The sequence below is a fragment of the Oncorhynchus nerka genome, linkage group LG16 (assembly GCF_034236695.1).
Source record: "Oncorhynchus nerka isolate Pitt River linkage group LG16, Oner_Uvic_2.0, whole genome shotgun sequence".
Taxonomy (NCBI): domain Eukaryota; kingdom Metazoa; phylum Chordata; class Actinopteri; order Salmoniformes; family Salmonidae; genus Oncorhynchus; species Oncorhynchus nerka.
The window spans coordinates 7,805,361-7,821,528 of NC_088411.1; the positions used below are offsets into that span (position 1 = coordinate 7,805,361).

General features: G+C 42.6%; 1 protein-coding gene across 1 annotated transcript in view; it reads right to left on the minus strand.

The window, feature by feature from the left end:
• Positions 1–16,168, minus strand: part of LOC115143963 (dnaJ homolog subfamily C member 7-like) — a 48,952-nt gene that overhangs the window by 5,647 nt on the left and 27,137 nt on the right. Inside the window, exons 9-13 of the mRNA XM_029684469.2 lie at positions 8,943–9,034; positions 8,489–8,562; positions 8,132–8,278; positions 6,515–6,667; positions 2,794–2,868 (exon numbers count right to left, since the gene is read on the minus strand). Of these exons, the coding sequence (XP_029540329.1) occupies positions 2,794–2,868; positions 6,515–6,667; positions 8,132–8,278; positions 8,489–8,562; positions 8,943–9,034 (541 nt within the window). The remainder of the gene's footprint in view (positions 1–2,793; positions 2,869–6,514; positions 6,668–8,131; positions 8,279–8,488; positions 8,563–8,942; positions 9,035–16,168) is intronic.

Below are 16,168 nucleotides of genomic sequence, written 5' to 3' on the forward strand. Positions count from 1 at the left end.
GTATACCGGTTTCATTTGAGGACCAGGATGTTGACAAATGTGCCATACGGATTGCAAAATAGTTGGGAAGAGATTTTTGATGTACAGATTCCGTGGTACAGGGTGTATGAGTTGATATATAAAACGCAATAGTCAAGACTTCGTGCTTTTCAGCTAAAATTATTATATAGATTTCTTGCCACCAACAAAATGTTGAATATTTGGGGCATGAAATCATCGAAGCTCTGCAGATTTTGTTGTGAGGATACAGAATCGATAGACCATTTATTTTGGTATTGCCCTCAGGTAGCCTGTTTCTGGTCTCAGGTTCAGGAATGGCTGAAAATGCATAGCATTGATCTAAAATTGACCATAGAAATAGTACTGTTAGGACATCTAGAGAGACCAGGTCAGTCAATTGCTCATACTCTTAGTAAAAGTATTTATCTTCAACTCGCAATCTGTGGATTCTATTTGATAAGAAATTGTACGTTAAACATCACAGCATAGTTGAAAGATATGTGTTGCGTAGAAACTCGAAAGTGGGTGGCCAGCAGAGATGGATGGGATGGGCTGAGGGAAGCTGAGGGTTGGTATGTGGAATTGGAGACAAGTGGGAGTGGAGTTGCTGTGTGAGAGATAAAATGGTCAAAGATAAAAGGAAAAAATAATAATTAAAAAATCTAAATAAAACATAATAAAAAGTACATTTGAATGACACTAAGTGGCAGTGTTTTTACAACTAATGCCGGTTTGCCTGAGGCTGGTGCCGTGCAGGTGTTTGTCGACATGCACACACACTCATTCAAATAAACACAGAGAAGAACACACACATACAAGAACACACACATACATGTAATAGTGCCAGACATGCACACAAACATATACAGTTGGCATTGCTGTTATGATTTTAGTTGTCCTTGATGTCCTTTGGTGTAAATGTATAATTTTTTTTGCATTGTTGTTTGGTGTTTTCTACGTTTCCTTTTTAATCTTTAGTTTATTCTCTTGGTTGTTTGTGCATTGGGGGGTTCTTGGGGGTGGGGAATGGAATTAATTGTATTATTTATATTTTTTTCTGGGGAGGGGTCTCAAATGGTTGAGTGACAGCTATTGGGGAATTGTGGGGGGGGCGGGGGTCTTGGAGGGTTCGGGTTCACATCTTTTGGCCTGGTGATAGATCGGTCAACATGCCCTTGAGCAGGGCATTGACCCTGAATTGGAATCTGTTGGAAGACTGGCATTATGTAGTAGTTGAGCGGCTTCACTGCAAGTATATTGTATGTTTCGAATATTATATTATAAATGGGAAAAAAAAAAAAAAGTTAAAAAACAGTTAAGAAATATTGGCAAATTTCAGTCGACAGAAGCTACTCTTCGGTAAAAGCGGTAAATTGGTCATCAAAAAGAAAGGAGGACCAAGTCACTTCATTTACATAAGTATTTAAACCCTTTAATATGAGACTTGAAATTGAGCTCAGGTGCATCCTGTTTCCATTGATCATCCTTGAGATGTTTCTACAATTTGAATGGAGTCCACCTGTGGTAAATTCAATTCATTGTACATGATTTGGATAGGCACACACCTGTGTATATAAGGTCCCACAGTTCACATAACAAAAACAAAGCCATAACATCAAAGGAATTTCCCGTAGAGCTCCGTGACAGGATTGTGTCGAGGCACAGATCTGGGGAAGGGTACCAAAACATTTCTGCAGCATTGAAGGTCCAGAAGAACACAGTGGCCTCCATCATTCTTAAATGGAAGAAGTTCGGAACCACCAAGACATGGCTGCCCAGCCGAACTGAGCAATCGGGGTAGAAGGGTATTGGTCAGGGAGGTGACCAAGAACCCGCTGGTCACTCTGACCGAGCTTCAGAGTTCCTCTGTGGAGAAAAGAGAACCTTCCAACAACACTCCACCAATCAGGCATTTATGGTAGAGTGGCCAGACAGAAGACACTCCTCAGTAAAAAGGAACATGACAGCCCAATTGGAGTTTGCAAAAAGGCACCTAAAGGACTCCGACCATGAGAAACAAGATTCTCTGGTCTGATGAAACCAAGATCGAACTCTTTGGCCTGAATGCCAAGCATCACGTCTGGAGGAAACCTCCCACCAAGCCTATGGTAAAGCATGGTGGTGGCAGCATCATGCTGTGGGGATGTTTCTCAGTGGCAGGGACTGGGAGACTAGTCAGGATCGAGGGAAAGATGAAAGGAGCAAAGTATAGAGAGATTCTTGATGAAAACCAGCTCCAGAGTGCTCAGGACCTCAGACTGGGGCGAAGGTTCACCTTCCAACAGGACAAGAACCCTAAGCACACAGCCAAGATAAGGCAGGAGTGGCTTCTGGACAATTTTCTGAATGTGCCCAGCCAGAGCCCAGACTCGAACCTGATCGAGAATCTCTGGAGAGATCTGATAATAGCTGTCCATCTCACAGCGACGCTCCCCATCCAACCTGACAGAGCTTGAGAGGATCTGCATAGAACGGGAGAAACTCCCCAAATACAGGTGTGCCAAGCTTGTAGCATCAGACCAAAGACTCAAGGTTGTATTGGCTGCCAAAGGTGCTTCAACAAAGTACTGAGTAAAGGGTCTGAATACTTGTGATATTTCCGTATGTTATTTTGAATACATTTGCAAAATTTAATAGAAACCTGTTTTTGGTTTATCATTATGGGGTATTTAATTAATTTTAGAATAAGGCTGTAACGTAACAAAATGTATTTAAAAAATCAAGGGGTCTGAATAACCTGTGTACAAATTAAAGGTAAAAAATTATCATTGTCACAGCAGTGTTCCTACATACTGTGATTGGATTCAAAACTGAATCCTCCTGCTGGGCCTCCAAAGAAGGTCTTGAAGATGTTGTTGGCATTGAAATCTGCAGAGAAACAACAGCAATGAGTCAAATAGTGTCAACGTGCGATATTAATTATCCCCCCAATTCAGTCACATCCACACATCAAAACAAACCTTTTTTGTATTAAAGACTGCACTGGGAGTAGACATTTAAAATTGGCAACTATTTCTCGCACAATTCGATCACATGTATATTTTTCAGAGATATGCCATTCTCCTAGAATTACATTTTGACTCGACCATGAGAGAGTGAGGAGGCCGACGCTGATCAATGGCCAGTGTTGCATTTGTCCCCTCAGTGGTTATGGTTAGGATCCAGGGTAAGGTAATCTGACCCTAGACATGTGGCTTGATGTTGATGTTATGGTTCAGACTAGCATTGAGGGTAAGGTAATCTTAAACTACACCACCGGTCAAAAGTTTTAGAACATCTACTCATTCAAGGGTATTCTTTATTTTGACTATTTTCTACATTGTAGAATAATAGTGACGACATCCAAACTAGGAAATAACACGTGGAATCATGTAGTAACCAAAAAAAGTCTTAAACAAAACAAAAGATTTTATGTTTGAGATTCTTCAAAGTAGGCACCATTTGCCTTGATGACAGCTTTGCACAGTCTTGGCATTCTCTCAACCAGCATCACCTGGAATGCTTTTCCAACAGTCTTGAAGGAGTTCCCACATATGCTGAGCACTTTTTACATTTACATTTGGCTGCTTTTTGGCACACTTTTTGGCTGCTTTTCCTTCACTCTGCGGTCCGACTCATTCCAAAGCATCTCAATTTGGTTGAGGTCGGGGGATTGTGGAGGCCATGTCATCTGATGCAGCACTCCATCACTCTCCTTGGTAAAATAGCCCTTACACAGCCTGGAGGTGTATTGGGTCATTGTCCTGTTGAAAAACAAATGATAAATGGGACTAAGCGCAAACCACATGGGATGGCATATCACTGCAGAATGCTGTGGTAGCCACGCTGGTTAAGTGTGTCTTGAATTTTAAATAAATCACAGACAGTGTCACCCACAAAGCACCCCCAACCCATAACACAACCTCCTCCATGCTTTACGGTGGGAAATACACATGCAGAGATCATCCTTTCACCAACACCGCATTTCACAAAGACACGGCGGTTGGAAACGAAAATCTCCAATTTGGACTCCGAACCAAAGGTCAAATTTCCACCATTCTAATGTCCATTGCTTGTGTTTCTTGGCCCAAGCAAGTCTATTCTTCTCATTGGTGTCCTTTAGTAGTGGATTCTTTGCAGCAATTTGACTATTAAGGCCTGATTCACAGTCTGCTCTGAACAGTTGATATTGAGATGTGTCTGTTACTTGAACTCCGCAATTTCTGAAGCTGTTAACTCTAACTTAACCTCTGCAGCAGAGGTAACTCTGGGTCTTCCTTTCCTGTGGTGGTCCTCATGAGCCAGTTTCATCATAGCGCTTGATGGTTTTTCGCAGCTGAAATTTTCCGTATTGACTGACCTTCATGTCGTAAAGTAAAAGGGTGGCTATTTTGAAGAAACTCAAATATAAAATGTATTTTGATTTGTTTAACACTTTTTTGGTTCCTACATGATTCCATGTGTTATTTCATAGTTATTCTACAAAGTAGAAAATAGTAAAAAATTAAGTAAAAATCCTTGAATGAGTAGGTGTTCTAAAACTTTTGACCTGTAGAGTAAATCTTTGGGTAGGGGAAGTGTTTGGGTAGTGTTTAATGTGAGGTTTGAGGGGGATGTAACCTCGTCCGCATATAGAGCCAGGAAACGGCCTCCCGAGTGGCGCAGCGGTCTAAAGCACTGCATCGCAATGCTAGAGGCGCGTCACTACAGACCCGGGTTTGATCCCAGGCTGTGTCGCAGTCTGGGAGACACGATTGGGAGACCCATGAAGTGGTGCACAACTTGCCCGTGATTGTCCGGGTTAGGGGAGGGTTCGGCCAGCCGGGATGTCCTTGTCCCATCGCGCTCCAGCTACTCCTTGTGAAGGCCCGGGCGTATGCACGCTGACTTCGGTCGCCAGTTGTACGGTGTTTCCTCCAACACATTGGTGAGGCTGGCTTCCGGGTTAAACGAGTAGTGTGTCAATAAGCAGTGCGGCTTGGCAGGGTAGGAGGATGCATGGCTTTCGACCTTAGCCCCTCCAGAGTCCGTACGGGAGTTGCAGCAATGGGACAAGACTAACTACCAAATGGATGTCACAAAATTGGGGAGATCCTCAGCAGATCCTCGGTCGCTAGGAATAGCGAAATGGTTAGGGCTAGGATTTGGGGTAAAGAAATATAATCCTAAATCAGTGGTTATGGGGTAGTGTTTAAGATTAGGATAATGGAATTTGATTCTAAACTCAACAAAAAAAGAAACGCCCCTTTTTCAGGACCCTGTCTTTCAAAGATAATTCATAAAAAGCCAAATAACTTCACAAATCTTCATTGTAAAGGGTTTGAGCACCATTTCCCATGCTTGTTCAATGAACCATAAACAATTAATGAACACGCACCTGTGGAACGGTCGTTAAGACACAGCTTACAGACGGAAGGTCACAGTTATGAAAACTTTGAAAAACACCAACAGAAAGATGCCTGGCAATAAATTGCAATGTCTGTACTGTGAGACGCCTAAGACAGCACTACAGGGAAGCAGGACGGACAGCTGATCATCCTCGCAGCGACAGACCACATGTTACAACACCTGCAACAACAACTGCCCGAGTTACACCAGGAACGCACAATTCCTCCATCAGTGCTCAGACTGTAAACAATAGGCTGAGAGAGGCTGGACTGAGGGCTTGTAGGCCTGTTGTAAGGCAGGTCCTCACCAGACATCACTGGCAACAACGTTGCCTATGGGCACAAACCCACCATTACTGGACCAGACAGGACTGGCAAAAAGTGCTCTTCACGGTCTTGTCTCACCAGGGGTGATGGTCAGATTCGTGTTTATCGTCGAAGGAATTACACTGAGGCCTGTACTCTGGAACGGGATCGATTTGGAGGTGGAGGGTCCGTCATGGTCTGGGGCGGTGTGTCACAGCATCATCGGACTGAGCTTGTTGTCATTGCAGGCAATCTCAACGCTGTGCGTTACAGGGAAGACATCCTCCTCCCTCGTGGTACCCTTCCTGCAGGCTCATCCTGACATGACCCTCCAGCATGATAATGCCAGAAGCCATACTGCTTGTTCTGTGCGGGATTTCCTAACAGGAATGTCAGTGTTCTGCCATGGCCAGCGAAGAGCCCAAATCTCAATCCCATTGAGCACGTCTGGGACCTGTTGGATCAGAGGGTGAGGGCTAGGGCCATTCCCCCCAGAAATGTCCGGGAACTTGCAGGTGCCTTGGTGGAAGAGTGGGTTAACATCTCACAGCAATAACTGGCAAATCGGGTGCAGTCCATGAGGGGGAGATGCACTGCAGTACTTAATGCAGCTGGTGGCCACACCAGATACGGACTGTTACTTTTGACACCCCCTTTGTTCAGGGACACATTATTCCATTTAAGTTAGTCACATGTCTGTGGAACTAGTTCAGTTTATGTCTCAGTTGTTGAATCTTATGTTCATACAAATATTTACACATGTTAAGTTTGATGAAAATAAATGCAGTTGACAGTGAGAGGACGTTTCTTTTTTTGCTGAGTTTAGATTGGTGGTTACTGACCTCCCATATTATTGCTGTCCTCCTCCAGGTCATGGCCGCAGTCATAGCGAGTCTTCTTCTTGGGGTCAGAGAGCACAGTGAAGGCTTCGCCCATCTCTTTAAACTTCTTTTCCTCCTCCTTCTGTACCTCTGGCGTGGCCGCACTGTGACGATCTGACCGGCAAATAGAAAACATTAGGTGAAAATTTGAACGCTTTACTTGACCGTTGCGTTGCAGCTGGTATTTCCCAGAGACACAAAAATGAAAATGGGAAAGGCTTATATCACCCCCTGCAATTATGCCCTTAACCTCTTAAGTCAACCCTCTACTTTTTTGAACATTTTGTTAAAAATCGCGCAACATTTCAGCGCCCTGCTACTCATGCCAGGAATATAGTACGTTCATATGGTTAGAATGTGTGGATAGGAAACCCTCGGACGTTTTTAAAACTGGTTAAATCACGACTGTGGCTATTACATAACGTGCGTTACATCGGAAAGCGCAGGAAAACCTGATCACAGAAAATGGAAATAAATATCCTTGCGCCACTTCCAGCATTTGTTAACAGTGAGCCGAATTAGATAAGACCGAGCATTCAACTCCCACAGCATCCCCATGTTGTCTAGAGTCTTGTGAATTGAATCATCTTTGATTCTTGGTTGAACCGAAACAGGGGCACCACTTACCTCCGGTCTCCGCCCAGATCATTCCGGAAGAGCTCTCTCGTGAAATTTTTTCCAAGACGACAGCTAATGATTTTTACATCGCCTAAGGATGATTTTTATCGCTTATTAACGTTTACTAATACCTAAAGTAGCATTACAAACGTATTTCGAAGTGTTTTGTGAAAGTTTATCGTCTACTTTTTGAATTTTAAAAAATGACGTTACGTTGTGAAATCGCTGTTTTTTTTCGTTTATCACACAGTCTACATATAACGATATCTTGGCTTTATATGGCCCGATTTAATCGAAATAAAGACCCAATAGTGTTTATGGGACATCTAGGAGTGCCAACAAAGAAGATGGTGAAAGGTAATGACTGTTTTCTATTTTATTGTGCGGTTTGTGTAACGCCGAAATGCTAATTATTTTGTTTACGTCCCCTGCTGTGCTTTTGTGTTGTAGTGTATTGGTGCATGCTATCAGATAATAGCTTCTCATGCTGTCGCCGAAAAGAATTTTAAAAATCTGACTTGTTGCCTGGATTCACAACGAGTGTAGCTTTAATTTGATACCCTGCATGTGTATTTTAATGAACTTTTGAGTTTTAACTAATACTATTAGCATTTAGCGTAGCGCATTTGCATTTCCAGAGCTCTAGTTGGGACGCAAGCGTCCCAAGTAGAAGCAAGAGGTTAAGCAAGGCACAATTGCTCTCCATCCAGGGGCGCTGCACTGCAGCTGACCCTGTGCCTCTCAATGTGGGAGTCTATATATGGGGGTGTTGGGAAAGGCAAAAGACAAATTTCCGTTCTAACCAATTGACAATAAAGTATCTATTCTATAGTGTTGGTTTTCTTTCAAAAACGTTGATGTTTGATTGAGCCTGCCTGGAGTAACGGAAAGAATATAAATATTATTTGAACACGGGTCAGTCTTACTCCTCAATGGTGTTGCCTGTGTATGTTGGTGTACCTGGGTGGTGCATAAGGGCCCGTTTCCGATAGGCCTTCTTAATCTCATCTTCTGTGGCATTCTTTCCCACCCCCAGAACCTTGTAGTAATCTTTCCGCTTGCTCTTTTTCAGTTCCAACTGAGCAGTCTTCAAGAGATGCTTGTGTTCTATACAGAGGGAAAGGGAAATAGAGAGAGGGAAAGACAGAAGAGATCATTTGTTAACAAAACAATTTCACCCGAATGAACAAATGCAATAATGTAATCAATCATCACCATCAAGAAAATTTCAAGAAAGAAAACGAGTACTGTTCAACCTCTGCCATTATTTTTCCACTGGTGACTATCAAGTAAACTATGGTTGCAATACCAACATACCTTTAGTCTTCTCTGTCTGGTAGACCTTTTCATAGTCCCGTACAGCTTCTTCATACTGTTCGATGTCCATATAACTGCAGAAAAAAAAGCAGAGTTAAGTGTCTCACTGTCTCAGAGTCAAGAGGCAAAGAGTCTCTTGGAAGCGATATTCAGCAGCCTAGCTACCAGCGATTTTCAATGGAAGGGGGAAACAAGAGGAGAGACACAGCGACTTAACGGTCGGTGATGGGAGAGTTAGCGACCAGAATTGAAATGTCTCAATATTAAGCACATTTCGGCAACCACGCCACAGCCAATCAGGAGAGGGTAGTTCTTGCAAGCCTTGGCTAACAACAAAACTGCCGTCATCTAAGGTGTTTGCATGAAACACCCACCATGGGAGATCTCAATGACTTGATCGCTGATTATCGCTCCAAGTCTGAGCCGCTTGTTATAAGTACTTTTCATAGCTTACCACTGGGCTCGTCTCAAATAGGCCTTGATATATGTGTCGTCCAACTTTATTGCACTTGTGCAATCTTCGATTGCTTGATCAGGTTTATTCAGCTGAAGGAGAGGAAGTAAAGACACAAATGAACAGATGGCATGTGTTTCAAACAATTAGGAACTCAACTTCCAGAATCTAGCTTGGATTGCTAACATACATAAAGTATTATCAAATGTACTTTTAACTAAGCCCAAGATGGGCCTTTTTCAAATGGGAGTTGGGAGACACATTGGGCAGAACAAGCAAGGAGGGAGTTCGGCTGAGCGAAGCACGAGCTGGTGAGATCCTATTGGCGCATTTTAGCATGTATTTGCATATTTCTGTTAGGGAAGGCCTATTCTCTGAAGTACGTGTGAGCAGGAACTTGAATTTGTCTTTGCACTCCTAAACAATGTAATTTTTTACAACTTGGCAAAGGTTAAATTCTAAGAAACGTGCGCTCTGTTCGTGTGATGAAGCGGACTCGGCCGCTCTCGTCATGACCGCACATTATTTAATTCCCCTTATAAATGGTTTGGCGCATTCATGGTTTCCCTTTTTTGTAAGTAATGAATTTATCCTAAATGTATATATTGTTGTACTTCTTTCACAAATATCATGAGTATTAACTGTGTGCAAAGCTAATCATGTATTGAAATGTTAGGTCAAGTTGCACAATGGCACTTTTTGTTCATGTATTTTTTTATTGAACCTTTATTTAACTAGGCAACACAGTTAAGAACAAATTCTTATTTACAATGACGACCTACTCTGGCCAAACCCGGACAACACTGGGCCAATTGTGCGCCGCCCTATGGGACTCCCAATCACGGCCAGATGTGATTCAGCCTGGATTCAGTACAGGGACTGTGATGCCTCTTGTACTGAGATGCAGTGCCTTAGATCGCTGAGCCACTCAGGAGCCCATTCAGTTTCAGTAATTTATCCTTTTGCAATCCTCCAAGTGGATGCAATGTTCAGATGCACATGAACACTCGCTACACTGATTAGAAAAAAAGCTTGTTTATTTCCATATATTAAATGCTTCCTATGTTTGTAATTTGTGCATCTTGGAGCTCCATGTCGGTCATTGTTCACATGTCCATGAGTAGCGGGAGAGTGGGCAGTGTGCGGCTCCATAAGGAATACATGTCGCCGCCTGTTTATAATACTGGTCAACAAAACCAGTATTATAAAAAATGTTTTTCTTAAAGTATTACGGCTTCTTTGAGATGTCTATTTGGACGGAATATGTAAAAGTGGCTATAATGAAGATGCCTGTTACTAGGGATGCAATGATTCTCCGATAAACATTTGAATCGGGGACCGATGTGTAAGATACAGTGGCTTGCGTATTCACCCCACTTGGCATTTTCCCTATTTTCTTGCCTTACAACCTGGAACGAAAATAGATTTTTGGTGGGATTGTATCAGTTGATTTACACAACATGCTTTGAAGGTGCAAAATATTTTTTATTGTGAAACAAACAAGAAATAAGACAAAAAAAAACAGAAAACTTGAGCGTGCATAACTATATATACAGTGGGGCAAAAAAGTATTTAGTCAGCCACCAAGTTCTCCCACTTAAAAAGATGAGAGGCCTGTAATTTTCATCATAGGTACACTTCAACTATGACAGACAAAATTAGAAGAAAAAAAATCAGAAAATCACATTGTAGGATTTTTTATGAATTTATTTGCAAATTATGGTGGAAAATAAGTATTTGGTCACCTACAAACAAGCAAGATTTCTGGCTCTCACGGACTTGTAACTTCTTTAAGAGGCTCCTCTGTCCTCCACTCGTTACCTGTATTAATGGCACCTGTTTGAACTTGTTATCAGTATAAAAGACAACTGTCCACAACCTAAAACAGTCACACTCCAAACTCCACTATGGCCAAGACCAAAGAGCTGTCAAAGGACACCAGAAACAAAATTGAAGACCTGCACCAGGCTGGGAAGACTGAATCTGCAATAGGTAAGCAGCTTGGTTTGAAGAAATCAACTGTGGGAGCAATTATTAGAAAATGGAAGACATACAAGACCACTGATAATCTCCCTCGATCTGGGGCTCCACGCAAGATCTCACCCGTGGGGTCAAAATGATCACAAGAACGGTGAGCAAAAATCCCAGAACCACACCAAGTGAATGACCTGCAGAGAGCTGGGACCAAAGTAACAAAGCCTACCATCAGTAACACACTACGCCGCCAGAGACTCAAATCCTGCAGTGCCAGACGTGACCCCCTGCTTAAGCCAATACATGTCCAGGCCCGTCTGAAGATTGCTAGAGAGCATTTGGATGATTCAGAAGAAGATTGGGAGAATGTCATATGGTCAGATGAAACCAAAATATAACTTTTTGGTAAAAACTCAACTCGTCGTGTTTGGAGGACAAAGAATGCTGAGTTGCATCCAAAGAACACCATACCTACTGTGAAGCATGGGGGTGGAAACATCATGCTTTGGGGCTGTTTTTCTGCAAAGGGACCAGGACGACTGATCCGTGTAAAGGAAAGAATGAATGGGGCCATGTATCATGAGATTTTGAGTGAAAACCTCCTTCCATCAGCAAGGGCATTGAAGATGAAACGTGGCTGGGTCTTTCAGCATGACAATGATCCCAAACACACAGCCCGGGCAACGATGGAGTGGCTTCGTAAGAAGCATTTCAAGGTCCTGGAGTGGCCTAGCCAGTCTCCAAATCTAAACCCCATAGAAAATCTTTGTAGGGAGTTGAAAGTCCGTGTTTCCCAGCAACAGCCCCAAAACATCACTGCTCTAGAGGAGATCTGCATGGAGGAATGGGTCAAAATACCAGCAACAGTGTGTGAAAACCTTGTGAAGACTTACAGAAAACGTTTGACCGGTCATTGCTAACAAAGGATATATAACAAAGTATTGAGATAAACTTTTGTTAACCAAATAGTTATTTTCCACCATAATTTGCAAATAAATTCATTAAAAATCCTACAATGTGATTTTCTGGAATTCTTTTCATCATTTTGTCTGTCATAGTTGAAGTGTACCTATGATGAAAATTACAGGCCTCTCATTTTTTTAAGTGGGAGAACTTGCACAATTGGTGGCTGACTAAATACTTTTTTGACCCACTGTATATATATTTTGGTGATTGTTGGATCTCAAAGATGATCTTATTAAAAAAAAAATATATATATATATATACACACATATATATATATATATATACACACACACACACACACACACACACACACACACATATATATATATATATATATATATATATATATATAACACCAAACGTTATACCAACATATTTTGGGAGCTGTCTGCGTGATATTGGATGAAGCACTCATCTCTCAATCTGTGATAAAGTCTGCATCTGAACAGTTTTGGCACTAGACATCAGAAATTTACGGGGATCATTTTTCATATTTTTTAAACAATGTACAGAATTGATCAAAACTATTCTAAAAAATAAAATAAAAATTTTTAAATCGATAAACGGGCCGGATGTGACCCGCGGGCCGCCAATTGAAAAGCCCTGGTGCATATGGTTCATTTAGAGATAAGGCAATAATTTCAAAACGAGGACATCAATCACTTTTTCGAGGCACACTGCATGGCCGAAGCGAGAGGATTAGATCACTACGGAAAAACTTTTAGATGGTGAAATCCAAAGTTGTGCTATACAGTGCATTTGGAAAGTATTCAGACCCCTTGACTTTTTCCACATTTTGTTACGTTACAGCCATATTCTAAAGGATTAAATAAAAAAACATCTACACACAATACCCCATAATGACGAAGCGAAAACAGGTTTTTAGAATGTTTTTCAAATTTATTACAAAAACAGAAATACCTTATTTACATAAGTATTCAGACCCTTTGCTATGAGACTCAAAATTGAGCTCAGGTGCATCCTGTTTCCATTGATCATCCTTGAGATGTTTCTACAACTTGATTGGAGTCCACCTGTGGTAAATTAAATTGATTGGACATGATTTGGAAAGGCACACCTGTCTATATAAAGAGTTGTCAGTGCATGTCAGAGAAAAAAAAAACAGGCCATGGGGTCTTATCAATTGTCCGTAGAACTCTGAGACAGGATTGTGTCGAGGCACAAATCTGGGGAACGGTACCAACAAAATGTCTGCAGCATTGAAGGTTCCCAAGAACACAGTAAATAGAAGTTTGGAACCACCAAGCCTCTTCCGAGAGCTGGCAGCTTGGCCAAACTGAGCAATTAGGGGAGAAGGGCCATGGTCAGAGAGGTGACCAAGAATCCAATGGTCACTATGACAGAGCTCCAGACTTCCTCTGTGGAGATGGGAGAACCTTCCAGAAGGACAACCATCTCTGCAGCACTCTACCAATTAGGCCTTTATGTTAGAGTGGCCAGACAGAAGCCACTTCTCAGTAAAAAGGCACATGACAGACTGCTTGGAGTTTGCCAAAAGGCACCTAAAGGACTCTCAGACCATGAGAAACAAGATTATCTGCTGTGATGAATGCCAAGCGTCAAGACTGGAGGAAACCTGGCACCATCCCTACGGTGAAGCATGGTGGTGGCAGCCTAATGGTGTGGGATGTTTTTCAGCGGCAGGTACTGGGAGACTAGTCAAGGGAAAGATGAACGAAGCGCAGAGAGATCACTTGATGAAGTCCTGAGCAGGTTCTCAGACTGGGGCGAAGGTTCACCTCCCAACAGGACAAAGACCCCAAGCACACAGCCAAGACAATGCAGGAGTGGCTTCGTGACAAGTCTCTGAATGTCCTTGAGTGGCCCGGCCAGAGCCCAGATTTGAACCCATCGAACATCTCTGGAGAGACCTGAAAATAGGTTGGATGGGGAGCGTCGCTGCACAGCTGACCGAGCTTGAGAGGATCTGCAGAGAAGGGAGAAACTCCAAATACAGCTGTGCCAAGCTTGTAGCATCATACCCAAGAAGACTTGAGGCTGTAATAGGCGCTTCAACAAAGTACTGAGTACAGGGTCTGAATTCCTATGTAAATGTGATTTACATTTGACATTTTTTATACATTTGCAAAATTATGTTCAAGATTTTTTTTGCTTTGTCATTCGGAGATATTGTGTGCAGATTGATGATTAATTACAAACAAAATCAATTTTAGAATAAGGCTGTAACGTAACAAAATGTGGAAAAAGTCAAGGGGTCTGAAAACCTTACAAATGCACTGTTTATTCATTGACTGTCATAGCTACACTGAACAAAACAAATTTACACAACATGCAACAATTTAAGATTTACTAAGTTAGTTTATATTAAGGAAATCAGTCAATTAAAATAAATAAATTAGGCCCTACTCTATGGATTTCACATGACTGGGCAGGGGCGCAGCCATGGGTGGGCCTGAGACAGCATAGGCCCACCCACTTGAGAGCCAGAACCAGCCAATCAGAATGAGTTTCTCCCCCCAAAGGCCTTTATTAGAGATCGAAATAAGCTTCAGTTTCATCAGCTGTTCGAGTGGCTGGTCTCAGATGATCCCGCAGGTGAAGAACCAGATGTGGAAGTCATGGGCTGGTATGGTTACAGGTGGTATGCGGTTGTGAGGCCAGTTGGACGTACTGCCAAATTATCGGAGGTGGCTTAGAGAAATTAACATTAAATTATCTGGCAACAGTGGGTCTGTGGTCCAAAGGGTCTCTTTTCCAAGCTTAAAAAGGATAAACAATACATTGGCCATGCTGTCAATCCAGCATGACTTCTGCCACGTTCAAAACAACTGGAAACTCGGAACTGGGAAATCTCAGAGTTCAATGAGTTCAAGTCAACTGGGAACTGTGATAAAAACTAGCTGTGACTAGAAGTCGGGAACTCTGGCCTCTTTCTAGAGCTCCAACCAGAAGATCACTGGCGCCATGATTCGACTTTGTTCCCAGTTGTCTTGAAAGCACCATAAATCCAGGTAATGCCAGACTTTGATGACACAATTTGCACACAAGTCAGCCATACATATCAGCTAAGATTTTTTTTAAAGGAGTAAACGAGGCTGAATGAACTGTTTCGCTGCCAGACAAGGCTCCGCTGATAACCAGGTGTATTAGTGGTAAGGATTCACTCAATGGTGCTGAAAAGAACGCTCTGCTGTTGGGACAGCTTTATGTAGGCCCGAACAGTTTGTGGGCACCATTTGTCACCGGTATAGTGCAATTCATGTATTGTTTCATTTAGTGTAGTGGCTTTGCTGGAAAGCATTTTTTTTTTTTTTCCCCACCAAGATTTACATGCTAAACTCCCCACTGACACACACAATAGAGAAGTGAGCTCAGACAGATCCAACTTAGAGCTGCCCAGGTCATGAGCTCCATCAGCAGCAGATCTTAATTTAAAATGGAAAATTAATATGTTTAAGCAACATGTTAATGCATCAAATCGTATCAATTTGTTCACGAATTAAACCGAATTCCAACATATCTAAAACATCATTCATGTATTATATCTTCTTGGGTAGGACGCTACAAGCTTGGCGCACCTGTATTTGGGGAGTTTCTCCCATTCCTCACTGCAGATCCTCTCAAGCTCTGTCAGGTTGGATGGGGAGCATTGCTGCATAGCTATTTTCAGTTTCAGAAATGTTAGATTGGGTTCAAGTCCGTGCTCTGGCTGGGCAACTCAAGGACATTCAGCGACTTGTCCCGAAGCCAAATCCTCCTTTGTCTTGGCTGTGTGCTTAGGGTCGTTGTCTTGTTGGAAGGTGAGCCTTCGCCCCAGTCTGATGTCCTGAGCGCTCAGAAGGTTTTCATCAAGGATCTCTGTACTTTGCTCCGTTCATCTTTCCCTCGATCATGACAAGTCTCCCAGTCCCTGCCGCTGAAAAACATCCCTAAAGCATGATGCTGCCACCACCATGCTTCATCGTAGGGATGGTGCCAGGTTTCCTCCAGACGTGACGCTTGGCATGGTTTCATCAGACCAGAGAATCTTGTTTCTCATGAGTCTTTAGGTGCAAACTTCAAGTGGGCTGTCATGTGCCTTTTACTGAGGAGAGGCTTCCGTCTGTCCACTCTACCATAAAGGCCTGATTGGGGCAGTGCTGCAGAGATGGTTGTCTTTCTGGAACTCTGTCAGAGTGACCATTGAATTCTTGGTCACCTCCCTGACAAAGGCACTTCTCCCCCGATTGCTCAGTTTGGCTGGGCAGCCAGCTCTAGGAAGAGGCTTGGTGGTTATAAACTTCTTCCATTTAAGAATGATGGAG